Raw genomic sequence first — 14,064 nt, 5'->3', positions numbered from 1 at the left:
ATACATATATATATATATATATATATATATATAAACACACACACACACACATATATATACAAACCGGATTCCAAAAAAGTTGGGACACTAAACAAATTGTGAATAAAAACCGAATGCAATGATGTGGTGATGGCAAATGTCAATATTTTATTCGTAATATAACATAGATGACAGATCAAAAGTTTAATTTGAGTAAATGTAACATTTTAACGGAAAAATATGTTGATTCAAAATTTCACAGTGTCAACAAATCCCAAACAAGTTGGGACAAGTAGCAATAAGTGGCTGAAAAAAGGAAATTGAGCATATAACGAACAGCTGGAAGACCAATTAACACTAATTAGGTCAATTGACAACATGATTGAGTATAAAAAGAGCTTCTCAGAGTGTTAGTGTCTCTCAGAAGCCAAGATGGTAAGAGGATCACCAATTCCACCATTGTTTCACAGAAAGACAGTGCAGCAATACCAGAATGGTGTTACCCTGCGTAAAATAGCAAAGACTTTTAAATTATCATCATCAACCGTGCATAACATCATCAAAAGATTCAGAGAATCTGGAACAATCACTGTGTGTAAGGGTCAAGGCCGTAAAACTCTACTGGATGCTCGTGATCTCCGGGCCCTTAAACGTCACTGCACCTCAAACAGGAATGCCACTGTCAAGGAAATAACAGAATGGGCTCAGGAATACTTCCAGAAAGCATTGTCAGTGAACACAATTCACAGTGCCATCCGCCGTTGCCAGCTGAAACTCTACAGTGCAATGAGGAAGCCATTTCTAAGCAAGCTCCACAAGCTCAGACGTTTGCACTGGGCCAGGGATCATTTAAACAGGAGTGTGGCAAAATGGAAGACTGTTCTGTGGTCATATGAGTCACGTTTTGAAGTTCTTTATGGAACACTGGGACGCCATGTCATCCGGACCAGAGAGGACAAGGATAGCCCAAGTTGTTATCAACGCTCCGTTCAGAAGCCTGCATCACTGATGGTATGGGGTTGCATGAGCGCTTGTGGCATGGGCAGCTTACATGTCTGGAAAGGCACCATTAATGCAGAGAACTATGTTCAGGTTCTAGAACAACATATGCTCCCATCTAGACGTCATCTCTTTCAGAGAAGACCCTGCATTTTTCAACACGATAATGCCAGACCACATTCTGCAGCAATCACAACATCATGGCTACGTAGGAGAAGGATCCGGGTACTGAAATGGCCAGCCTGCAGTCCAGATCTTTCACCTATAGAGAACATTTGGCGCATCATAAAGAGGAAGGTGCGACAAAGAAGGCCCAAGACGATTGAACAGTTAGAGGCCTGTACTAGACATGAATGGGAGAGCATTCCTATTTCTAAACTTGAGAAACTGGTCTCCTCTGTCCCCAGACGTCTGTTGAGTGTTGTAAGAAGAAGGGGGGATGCCGCACAGTGGTAAAAATGGACTTGTCCCAACTTTTTGGGAATTTGTCGACACCATGGAATTTGGAAACAACAGATTTTTCCCTTAAAATTGTATATTCTCTCAGTTTAAACTTTTGATCTGTGATTTGTGTTCTATTCTGAATAAAATATTAGATGTTGGCACCTCCACATCATTGCATTCAGTTTTTATTCACAATTTGTTTAGTGTCCCAACTTTTTTGGAATCCGGTTTGTACTTCTGCCAAAAATGTGAGAATAAGAACCAGCAAAGATCACTTCCAAGTGTGTTTATAGTCATACCTGACTCAGTGCAGTGGTCCTGTGCTCGGGAACTGAGGCACTGATAAAGGCTCCTACGAAGCTCCAGGTTATGGAACCATACTTGCAGGAATGTGTTGACGTAGCATGTTGCACCAAGATTAGTCAGGCCAACAAATGTGTTCTGGATGGGCACAAATGCAGACATTAGACATCTTGTGAAGTTCTACCAACTGTGGCCATATGAAAACTGACAAGAAAACACCAGATAAATGAACAATTTATAAGTAATTTTAATCATAAGTATGTGCAGCTGATGAAAGACATACCTTGTCTCTGCGTTCTGAATTTGGGTCATCAATGTTATGGAAAGTGTTTTCATCAATCTGTCCAAGCCATGTTTGTTCACCAATACCCACAAGACAGTTTGGATTCCCTTTGCAGTTTCTCCTAGAAGAGGCAATCATACCAACTTGTTAATCATGCTCCTTTAAACATCTACTAGTGGAGGGTAGAGCTGTCATTTCTATTCTGGGTCGTGCCGGGACAGAACAATGTGCTGGATGGGCGGGCAAGGTTGGTGTCGGGCTTTTTTTTCATTCAATCTTTATTTAGACAGGTAAATCCCATTGAGCCTCGAGGACTCATTTACAAGAGACCTGAATTCAACAAAGAATGATGACAACAATGCACAACAGTGACAACAATAAACAGTTATAAAAAGTCATACTCCAGTTTGTTTTTGTTTGTTTTTTTAAACAAATAGGATAGCTAAAAAAAAAAGTTAAAAATAAAAAACAGCTAGATTCTAAGGCGAATGTACAAAACTAAGAACAGGAACATGTCTGCATTGGTCCGTGCCAGGAGTCAAACAGACTCTTAAAGCCACTTTGAGAGGTCAAGGTCGAGAGCTTCAAATCTTTTTGTAAGGTATTCCAGGAAACAGGAGCGGAGTAGGAGAAGGCCCTTTTGCCTAGTTCAGTCCTCATTGAGGGAACACTGCAGGTAATAATGTCCTGAGAGCGCACGCCGTAGCTGCACTCACGCAGAGACATGAAGGAGATGTATGAAGGCAGCAGACCAAGAAGTGATTTAAAGATGAAAATGTACAGGTGGGAGAGTCTGCGTGAAGTTAATGATGTCCAGTTAACCAGTGAATACAGGGTGCAGTGGTGGGTACGATAATCACAGCCAGTTATGAATCTTAGTGCACCATGATAGACAGCATCCAACATCTGCAGGGTTCTTGTAGGAACGTTCATGTAAATAATGTTACCGTAATCAATGGAGGGAAGGAAGGTCACAGTTACAAGGTGTTTCCTAGCATTCAGGGTTAGACAGGATCTGTTTCTGAAAAAGAAACCCAGTTTAACTTTCAGTTTCTTTACCAAGTTTTCCACATGGAGCTTAAAAGAGAGATGCGAGTCGACCAAGATACCCAAATATTTATAGGAATCAACAAACTCAATCGGGACACCATTTGAGGATAAAATCGGAGGAAGAACTGCTGGGACCAACTTCCTATTTGAAAAAAGCATCCCTTTAGTTTTGTCGGCATTTAGTACAAGTTTGAGGCGGAACAAATCTGTCTGGATGATGTTGAATGCAGATGTCAAAAGCTGGAAAGCCTTAGCAACAGTTTTAGCTCGACAATAAACAACTGTGTCATCAGCATAGAAATGTATGGATGCATTAGGGATGTTTTTACCTATACTATGTATGTAGATTGTAAAGAGGGTGGGTCCTAAGACTGAGCCTTGTGGTACACCATTGTTGACTGACATTGTTGATTGTTGACACCACTTCACCACTCGCTCCCCACGAGATTGGATGCTTCTCCCCCTCCCTCTCTGCTTTGCTTTGCTGCTCTGTCTGTCTGTGAAACTGCTGTGAGACTCTCTTGCATTTCTTACGAACCATAATTATGGACTTGTTTTGACCAGTTGGTCTCTCATCTCAATTTACAACATTTCTTCGAAGAGAAGACAGGCTTTGGGCGAGCCGATTTACCCTGTTGGCACGTACGCAGCTGGATATCTCATCGACTGGAAAACTTGATGATGTGTCTATCTCTGCTGCCATCTGTGGATTTTAAGGGCGCATATTTAATTGGATTTTCGATAACTGGTTCCTGCTTTTTGGATTCAGCTGGTGCTGGTTTTATCTACAATCAAGGAAGTCGTCAGCAGCAAATTTGGACCCGATCATTCTGCTTGCCTTTATGATGGCTTGGTTTGTGTCTCGTGTACCCGGACACAAATGCTTTGGGCTGAAAGGATCAGATCTTGGGGATTTTACTCAGTCACGTTCCATCGGTGTGACCATGTTATTTTGGACATTTCGGAACAGAGTTGACCAACACAGATTCAAGGTAGATGTCATTAAGTTCTGCCTGTACCCAAAACAACTGTGTGTTTATCTAAGTTGGCTCCCTCTTGGCTGGCCTTGAAGGCCACCTTATCTGAATTCGCCTGGAGAACATGTGATCTGACGCTCACCACCCCCTCCCTGAGGAATTTCCAACTGATAACCAGATGAACCAGCTGAAAAAACTTTGTGTCATCATTTCAGGACTCTTGGATTCTCATAGATGTTATTGTTGGCCATTTCTCGACATACCTCAAGAATGTTTATGGATCTCACCGGAGGACATTGACTGATTACAGTGACCTCGAGAGCATCTATAAGCGTTGTTGACTGCTCTCGTCTCTGATTGCAGAATGTCTACGTAAATATGTGCTTCTTTGTGCGAGGTGGTTTTTTTTTTTTATATTAGAGGTTCTTTTCCTCAGGCAAGAAAAAAGTCTGATGGGAATTTTTTTTCGCCACCAACTCCTACATGTGTCCAGTTAACCACTGTTTATGTCTGTCCAAACAGGTCTCACTTGTAAATGAGTCTTCGAGGCTCAATGTGATTTATCTGTTTAAATAAAGGTTGAATGAATGAAAAATAAATAACTGAAGGAAGTACCATTATGTTGAACACATTGCCTCCGGTCTGAGAGATAGTTAAGAGAACCAACCAATGGTGTGTTCTGAGAAACCGATTTCTGAGAGCTTATGACACAAGATGTTATGATCCACAGTGTCAAAAGCTTTAGACAGGTCTAAAAAAAAGTGCAGCACAATAATCCTTAGCATCCAGTGCTTCAACAACGCAATTAAGAACCTTCAGTGAAGCAGTTGTTGTGCTGTGTTGTTTCCTGAAACCGGATTGATGTGGAGGTAAGATGTTAAATGAGTCCAGGTAATTTTTGATTTGAGAGTTTATCAGTTTTTCTAGAACCTTGGCTAAAATGCAGAGTTTAGATATTGGTCGATAGTTGTTCATTGAGGTGGGGTCACCTCCCTTCAGCAAAGGAAGAACAAAGGCTGTTTTCCAAGTGTCTGGAATGGAGTCTTGTCTCATGGAGAGATTGAAGATGTGGGTAACAGGGGCTGTGATGATATGAGCAGCCAGCCTTAAGAAATAAGGTGGAAGTTAATCTGGACCTGCAGATTTTTTAGGATCAAGATCTTTTAACAGTTTATTAACCTCACTGACTGAGAACGGAGAAAAAGAAAAGCTGTGATTAACTGAGGATTGACTTGTAGGAGGGATTTGATTTGTAGAAGTTTGGTTATTAAGTGAAGTGGCTGATTTTCCATTAGTAACTGTGTCAAATAAAGAACTAGAAGTAACAAAATGTTTGTTGAAACAGTTCAGGATCTCGTGCTTATTTGACACAGGAACAGAGTTAACGAGAAGTTGTGATGGGAGGTCAGATGATTGGGGGGTGCCTGAGAGAGATTTGATGGTTTTCCAGAATCTGTTAGGGTCATTTAGATTTTTGGAGGTCTGAGATAAGAAATAGTTGCGTTTTGCTGCTTTGACGGCAGTTGTACATTTATTCCTCATCTATCCAAAACTCAACCAATCAGTGTCTGAGACAGATTTTCTCGCTGTGGCTCAAAGATGATCTCTCCTGTGCAGGAGGTCAGATAGCTCTGGAGTAAACCACGGGCTGTCTCGTCCCTTTATTCTGAACTGGCGAAAAGGCGCATGTTTGTTCACAAAATAAATGAAACTATTATGAAAATAATTCCAAGCGGAGTTCACGTCATCAATTATAAGAATACGATGCCAGTCAAAGTGAGACAGATCCCAGAGGAATGACTGTTCACAAAAACGTTTCAAATCCCTTTTTTTGATTAATCTGGGCTTAGAAGGTGAAAGTTTAATATCTCTCAGAGTCGCTGTCACACAGTGATCACTCAAAATATTAGCGAATACGCCTGTACCAAGGAATTTGTGAGGCATATTTGTTAGAAACAGGTCTAAGATGGAGGATTTTTCAGGACGTTTTTGTTTAATCTAGTGGGATAATTGATCAATTGGGTAAGATTGAGAGACAGGCAACATTCCTTGAATTTATCATAGAGGGGGTCGACTTTAGGGCTGCAACTAACGATTATTTCAATAATCGATTCATCGGCCAATTATTTTTTTTCGATTAATCGATGAATCGGCAAAAAAAACCCACAACATTTTAATTTCCACCCCTTTATTCCAAAATTGAACATTTGACTGACACAGCAATTCACACAAAAAACAAGTTGCTATTTTACTATTCTATTAGTAAAATATTGAATAATAAAAAATAAAAGTTAGTCAAATAGCTTAAAAAAATAAATGTACACAAAAATATATACAAATGTGTCTTTATACCTGCACAATATGTAGCTACTTTGTAAAATGTGTCATTGAGGGAAGAGTGTAACCTGGATTAAAAGTGTGGATTATTGTAACCTGGATTAAAAGTGTGGATTATTGTAGTGAAGCCTTCATCTTCAACCATCGACAGAGGCCTCATGTCAGTGACGATCATGTTCAGGATGTTTCAGTGAAGACAGCTGCTGCTGTGGTGTCCATGATGTCTGTCCATCATGAAGGATGTTGTTGTTTGTTGTTGTTTTCTGGAATGAGAGAGCAAATATGTATTATAACAATTTACAGCAACTCAAGAAATGCCTTGTTTCACTTACAGTGTTAGGTTCAGGCAAAAGTAGCTAAAAGAGCAATTAAACACACAGACACACACACATATATATATAAAATACTTAATTACACACATTTGAGTAGATGTAATAAATTACTTTAATTACTGTTTAAATGCAATTCATCTTGCCATACCTGCAGTATCTTCAGACTTTGCCAACAAATTAAAAGTTGAAGTTTAATCATTAAATTATTATCTTTGTGTTAGATTTATTTAAAAATCACATTTAAACACTGCTTGTACCAATTAAATAAAATAAAAAGTAACACACGTTCTCTATCACCATCATTAATCAGATAAACAAAGAAGCAAGCAGCAGCTTCATCTATCAGACAGACTGACGTTACATTTTCTCTCTTGAAACAGAACAATGTGTTAAATTGTAGAGACTCACCTGCAACACGAGTTGGGAGTGAGACGAGTTGTATCAGCTGCAGCTCCTTCCTCCTTGTGACTCCGACATGTTTACGTTTATCAGCGTGGTTCTCTCGTGTCGTGTCGGTGATTTTCAAAGCGGCATGCTTCTCATTTTTATCTTTGTGAAGTTCTCCCACACTTTGGAGGACTTGGGTCAAACAGTTTTCGCTGTGTCGGTCATTTGTAAAATTTACTTAAATTTCCTTTGAAAACAGCCTCTGCTCTGCCTCCCCCCTCGCTCTGTTCAACTCGCAATGCAGTTTTTTTTTTCAAACTTTATTCAGTCAGTCAGCATTGACAATGAACTCCCCGTGAACAAAACGAAACGGCTACGCAGCGCTGTGAAAGACGCATAATCGCGCGACACAACGAATCGATAACGAAATTCGTTGCCAACGCTTTTAATCATCGATTTTTATCGATTTTATCGATTCGTTGTTGCAGCCCAAGTCGACTTACCCCAGTCAATGTTGAAATCTCCTGCCAAAATGATCTATTTGTGTTTTAAATTACCAAGAATTCCATCAGGGAGGACAGAGCCTCAGGTGTTGCTGAAGGTGGACGATAACACACTACAGATAAAATCTGTCCCCCATTCAAAATGATGTTTACAGCTAAGGCATCAATTTGGTTTGGAATTGTTTTAGAAGACACAAGACTAGAAACCAGAGAATCTCTGCTGTAAACAGCGACCCCCCCCCCCTTTTTTTTTTTGACAAACACAGCGGTAGAAGTTAAATCCATTGATTACTAGGTCATTATTCAGTACAGATCTGTTGAGCCAGGTTTCAAAGATGAAGATTACATCTGCCGCAAAAGAACGTACCAGAATTTTCAAGGCATCAAATTTTCTCAGAAGGCTACGTGCGTTTACATGCAGAAAATTAAGTCCAGACACGTTTTTAAAGTCATTTGGTGTCATATAAATAGTGGGGGGTCCAGGGTTGGGCTGAATTCCTGAGAGCAGTAACAACATTATTATCAGACATATTCTTGAGTTTTTTGTGACTGATGTGTAATTACAGGAGTTAACAGTGTGACAATTAGCCCCCATAATCAAACCATGAGAAACAATAATGAAGATGCGATCATTTAGAAACCAAAAACAGTGAAAGTTGCAGTGATGGGCAGATCCAGGTGTATTAACAAGATTCAGTGACTCCAGATAGTCTGAGATCTGAAAATAATGACAAGAATATGAATGGTGCAAAAAAGTCTCAGACCATAAAACGTCACAGTTCAAATGGGCAAACCCGACGAGGTGGCCCAACTGCAGTTTGAGTTGGGCGGAGGAGGGCTCCAGCCCCCCTGCGAAGATGGATGGATGCTCCCATGAGAAACAGAAGCTGGGTCCAGAACCAAATGGAAGAAACAGAAACGGATAATTTGCAGCAAATAGCACAGCGAGCTGCCATAAATCCTCCTGAAATGAAAGGCATGGTCCTAGCTCGTTTCAGACAGGGAGGGAACAACAGCGTGATCCAAAATAAAAATAATTATTATCCAGGTGAGTTTGGATGGAGGCCTGCAGCAACTCCGATGCAAACTCCGAACTTCTCTCGAGCACCACGCAGCGCTGCTCCTCCGCTTCTCTGCACATCACCCCCGCACCCAACAGCACAAGAGGCACCCCCGGTGAAAAACAAGACAGACCGGAGAGGCTGAAGTCGTCACTGGTCCAGTCCGGTTCTGCTCCAGTCCAGCTCTGGCGCTCCTCAGCTCTAGAGACGTAAATGCTGAAGTTGTCCCTGGCCCGGTTCTGCTCTGGTCAGGTTCCGGCGCTCCACAGCTCGAGAGACGAAGAGGCTGAAGTTGTCCTTGGCCCGGTTCTGCTCCAGTCCGGTTCCGGCGCTCCACAGCTCGAGAGACGAAGAGGCTGAAGTTGTCCCTGGCCCGGTTCTGCTCCGGTCCGGTTCCGGCGGCGCTTCAAAGCATCAGAGCGTCTCCTTCAGGTGAACACAGCGACTCCACGGAGGTGGACCATCCTTCGTTAAAAGTAACGGGCTGCTCACTGAAGCGGAGACCGGCTCTGTTGAAGACCAAGTCCCCCACAGCCACCTCGGTTCGGTTCTGGTTCAGTTCGGGGGTCACAGGTACACTTCCCCCACGCCAATGAAGACACCACGAGGGCCAGTCCAGCAGAAAACCAGCGAAATACCACCCAGCGATTCTTGTCGGAACCAGGTAGAACCACAAAGGTCCAGATGAGTGTTTGTTGGGGTCCAGAGAGAGAGAGAGAAAACACCAAACCTTCGTGCGACGGCTCCCCAGCTCGAGGGGTCACCTGGCCGGCAGGGTGCGCTCAGAGTGACCGGGTGAGTGGGAGCGGCCGGTCCTGGACCAAAATATATTTTTGGACGGTCCCATCCGGCTCTGAGTCACTGAACACCAAATTCGGTTGGAAGGGGGACCAACTTTAGTCCGGTTCAAAAAACGGGTCAGTTTGATGATAAAAGGCTGCAAAGAAGCCGGAGGGATCTGCCGTCCATCAGCTTGCCAGAAGTGCGGAATCTTTTGATTGCGTCAGCGGACACGCGTGGTCCACGATTCAATTTGGATCGCCAGCTGCGCACAACTGGTTGACTGCACGCTGACCAGGGTCAAGCTCAGAAAAAATTATACGGGTTCGAGCAGAGTCACAGATTTTTTTAGGCCTGAATGTAACTCTAGTACAGGGCTGGACAAGTTCTATGACATACATTTTTTCCATTGCTCCAACTAGACATAAATTTGTGAAGAGCTATAAAATGTACTTTCTAAGCATAAAGTAAAATAAAATCATATAATTTCCCTCTGGGATTAATAAAGTATTTTTGAATTGCATTGAATAAAGACAAGAATAGAATAGAAACAGCCTTTATTGTCCCACGGATGGGAAATTCAAGTACAACAGCAGCAACAGATAAAAAGATAAAAAGATTTCACACAAAAGTTCCAAAATGTTAATAAACAATACAATATATAAGAAATAAAATAAACAATATCAATAATAATGTTCAATATGTATTGGAGCATTGATAAGGACAGACTATTGACAGTACAGTGTTACAGGCAGAGTGTGTTTCAGCAGAGGTCAGCATGTATTTAATCCTTGTTGAGTTTGTTGGGAGCACTGGTGGTTGTAGAGTCTAACAGCTGCTGGAGGAAGGACCTGCGGTGACGCTCCTTTGTGCATTTAGGATGCAGGAATCTGTCACTGAACAAGCTCTCCAGTTCAGCAACAGCTTCATGCATGGGGTGCTTCATACAGCTTCATACAACAGTATGAATGTTTGTATGCATTTATAATGTTGCAAAGTGAGATTTTTTTTTTTGCTCTGAATTTTCTCTTGAATTTTTTGAAAGTGATTGCCAAAAAAGCTGTACAGAAGAAAATTACATTTTCTCGTTCAAAACTATGCAAAGCCATTTTCGCTGTTCCCATATTTGTAGAATTAAACAAGTTCCCAGTTAGAGGTAAATAAAAGGCATTTCAGGCATCAAGGTGCACCTAAAATGTTTCAAAATGACAAACTGCATGATGTTGGGTATTTTAGTCATCATTAAATGTTTTCAAAAAGGCCAAAATCTGTATTTATGGGTAGTGGACTTTTAATAATGTCAGATCCATATTTCTATTTGTTTAATTATAAGAATTAATTCATGCAAGTTAGAAAGCCACACTTTGATGCCTTAGAATCTAACATCTTCAACAAACACACAAAACTATCACCTACTTTTATACTCATCTGCTTCAAATGTTGAAAACAGTGAATTTTCTGGTGAATCTGAAGAACATATAGTCTGAGTCAGAAAGTTGCATAAAAGTTGGAAAAGAGCTTAAAAACCATTAGCTTAACAAAAACCCTGATCATTAAATCTCGAGTCACATTAAGCTCATAATGGATTGATGGGATGAAAAACTGTGTTCACACAAGTGTAACTTTACCTCAGACGTACACTGCCTGGCCAAAAATAAAAGGTCACACACTAATATTTTGTTGGACCACCTTTAGCTTTGATCACAGCATGCATTCTGTAATGGCACAAGATCTACTTCCATCCAGTGTTGCATTAATTTTTTACCAAGATCTTGCACCCATCATGCCTAGTGACTGACTAGTCACTAGGCATGATGGGTGTATGTCACCTGCCTCTCTTCTTACCCTGATGCGCCCATCACTCTGGAACAGAGTCAATCTGAACTCATCAGACCACATGACCTTCTTCCATTGCTGTTCAGTCCCAGTCCCTGGAGTTCCCTTCACATTGTGCCCTGAGTGCTACTCTTGTTTTTCTTCGATTTCACCCAACGTTTGAGTGATCGCCGATCACGGTCATTCTTTTTCCAGCCACATTTCTTCCTTCTAGTTTTAATAATGTGTTGGACAGTTCTTAACCCTATTTTAGTAGTTTCTGTAATCTACTTAGATGTTTTCTCTGCTTGATGCATGCCAATTCATTCATTCAAGTTTATTTAAACAAGGACAGTAAATTAAACAATGTTACATGTTAAAAACGAAGCAACCGTTGTTTTGTACAAAGGTTTTCTAGCCACAGGCTAATATGCCAATGATTTGACCCTTCTCAAAAAGACAGACATCTTTTCCACGACCACGTCATGTGTCTTTGAAAATGTTTAAGAAATGAGAAGCAACTCATTGCAACAGTTAGGGTTAAATAACTTGTTGCAGCTGAAAGATAATCGCCCATGCAGTAATTATCCAACAGGAGGCTCGGACCTGTTTGCTTTTTCTTTTTTTTTTTAATAGCGCCTTTCTATCTTATCAAGACACTCAAAGCTCTTTACAACAATCTGTGCCTCATTTACCCAGTCGTACAGCACTACACTAGAACTCTACAAACATAATTGAACAAATCATTCTAAAAGAGACTAATCAGAGCTATATCACATTCATACACCAATGTGTTTTTTGTCTTTCAGGTACACCTGGACCTATACCTGGACATACCATTCTGTGTTGGTCTGTCTCTCCTTCCTGTCCTCTCAAACCAGTCGGTCAAAGCAGATGGCCGCTTGTCCTGAGCCTGGTTCTGCTGGAGGTTTCTTCCTGTTAAAAGGGAGTTTTTCTTTCCACTGTTGCCACTGTGCTTGCTCAGGATGAGAGACTGTGACAAAGCCAAGATTCAACTTGTCTGCCAATTCCTTAGATTGAGAACTTTACTAAGTGGCTTTTATGTGAATGTTACTGTAAAGTGCCCTGAGACAACTTTGTTGTGATTTGGCGCTATAGAAATAAACTGAATTGAATTGATGGGACACTCATCGTAGACAATGAGGGGTTCTGTGTCTTGCCCAGGGACACTTCGGCATGTGACTGCTGGTGGATTCGAACCCCCAACTCTTGCATTGGAGGATGACTGCTCTAACCACTCAGCCACAGCCGCCCGCTTAGTTAAATCCAGGTGGCGACATTTTTTTGGTTAGGCAGTGTATTAAGAGACTTCATACAAATATCCGACTGTAAAATTGATCAAAGCAACATTTCTTACAGTGGTTTATGATAGTTACAATGAGCCACTCCAGAGGAGGTGCAGAACCCTCTTACTGATGTATTAAAAGTAGAAGTAGAACAAGAGCATAATTATGATCTACAAACTTTAAAATAAGCCTTTGTGTGTATTATAGAGATTAGGCTCAGTGTCTGTCCGGCAGCCAACATGGAACATGTGTCTACAAGTAACGTGTCAACATGTAACACGTGTCTACATGCAACACGTGTCTGTATGTAACAAGTGTCTACGTGGAACAAGTGTCTACGTGGAGCATGTGTCTACATGGAACAGGTCTGCATGGAACATGTGTCTAGATGTAACATGACTAGATGTAAAATGTCTCTACATGGAACATGTGTCTACATGGAACATGTGTCTACATGTAACATGTAGACATGTAACATGTCTCTACGTGTAACATGTCTCTACATGTAACATGTTTCAACATGTAACATGTGTCTACATGGAACATATGTCTACATGGAACAGGTCTACATGGAACATGTCTAGATAGAACAAGTCTACACGGAACATGTCTAGATGGAACAGGTCTACATGGAAAAGGACTAGATGGAACAGGTCTAGATGGAACATGTCTACAGGGAACGTGTCTAGATGGAACAAGTCTACACGGAACGTGTCTACATGGAACATGTTTACATGGAACATGTCTACTTGGAGCATGTCTACATAGAACATGTCTACATGTAACATGTCTACAAGGAACATGTCTAAATGGAACATATCTACATGAAACAGGTCTACATAAAACATGTCTAGATGGAACAGGTCTACAAGGAACATGCCTGCATGGAACATGTCTACAAGGAACATGTCTACAAGGAACATGTCTACATGAAACAGGTATACATAAAACATGTCTAGATGGAACAGGTCTACATGGAACATGTGTCTACATGGAACAGGTCTAGATGTAACATGTGTCTAGATGTAACATGACTAGATGTAAAATGTCTCTACATGTAACATGTCTCTACATGTAACATGTCTCTACATGTTACATGTCTCTACATGTTACATGTCTCAACATGTAACATGTAGAGACATGTAACATGTGTCTACATGGAACATATGTCGACATGGAACATGTGTCTACATGGAAAATTTGTCTACATGGAACAGGTCTACATTTAACAGGTCTACATGGAACAGGTCTACATGGAACAGGTCTACATGGAACAAGTCTTCATGGAACAGGTCTAGATGGAACATGTGTCTGCATGGAACATGTGCCTACATGGAACATGTATCAACAGGGAACATGTGTCTACAAGGAACATGTGTCTAAATGGAACAAGACTACATGGAACATGTGTACATGGAAAAGGTCTACATGGAACATGTCTACATGGAAGAGGTCTACATGGAACATGTCTACATGGAACAGGTCTACATGCAACATGTCTACATGG

At 41.1% G+C, this 14,064-nt stretch overlaps 1 protein-coding gene across 1 annotated transcript in view; it reads right to left on the bottom strand.

Annotated features, from left to right (window-relative positions):
- Window positions 1-1,721: 1,721 nt before the first annotated feature.
- The window catches only part of LOC119412178 (ubiquitin carboxyl-terminal hydrolase 48), a gene marked incomplete at its 3' end in the record, with an annotated part of 16,269 nt that continues 3,926 nt past the window's right edge, over window positions 1,722-14,064 (bottom strand). Inside the window, 2 exon segments of the mRNA XM_037679155.1 lie at window positions 1,722-1,863; window positions 2,009-2,129. Coding sequence (XP_037535083.1) covers window positions 1,722-1,863; window positions 2,009-2,129 — 263 coding nt within the window.

This window comes from Nematolebias whitei, chromosome 7, assembly GCF_014905685.2.
Source record: "Nematolebias whitei isolate Nwh7 chromosome 7, NemWhi1, whole genome shotgun sequence".
Classification (NCBI taxonomy): domain Eukaryota; kingdom Metazoa; phylum Chordata; class Actinopteri; order Cyprinodontiformes; family Rivulidae; genus Nematolebias; species Nematolebias whitei.
The sequence above is the reverse complement of the archived record's forward strand: the minus strand, read 5'-3'. Positions and strand labels throughout refer to the sequence as shown.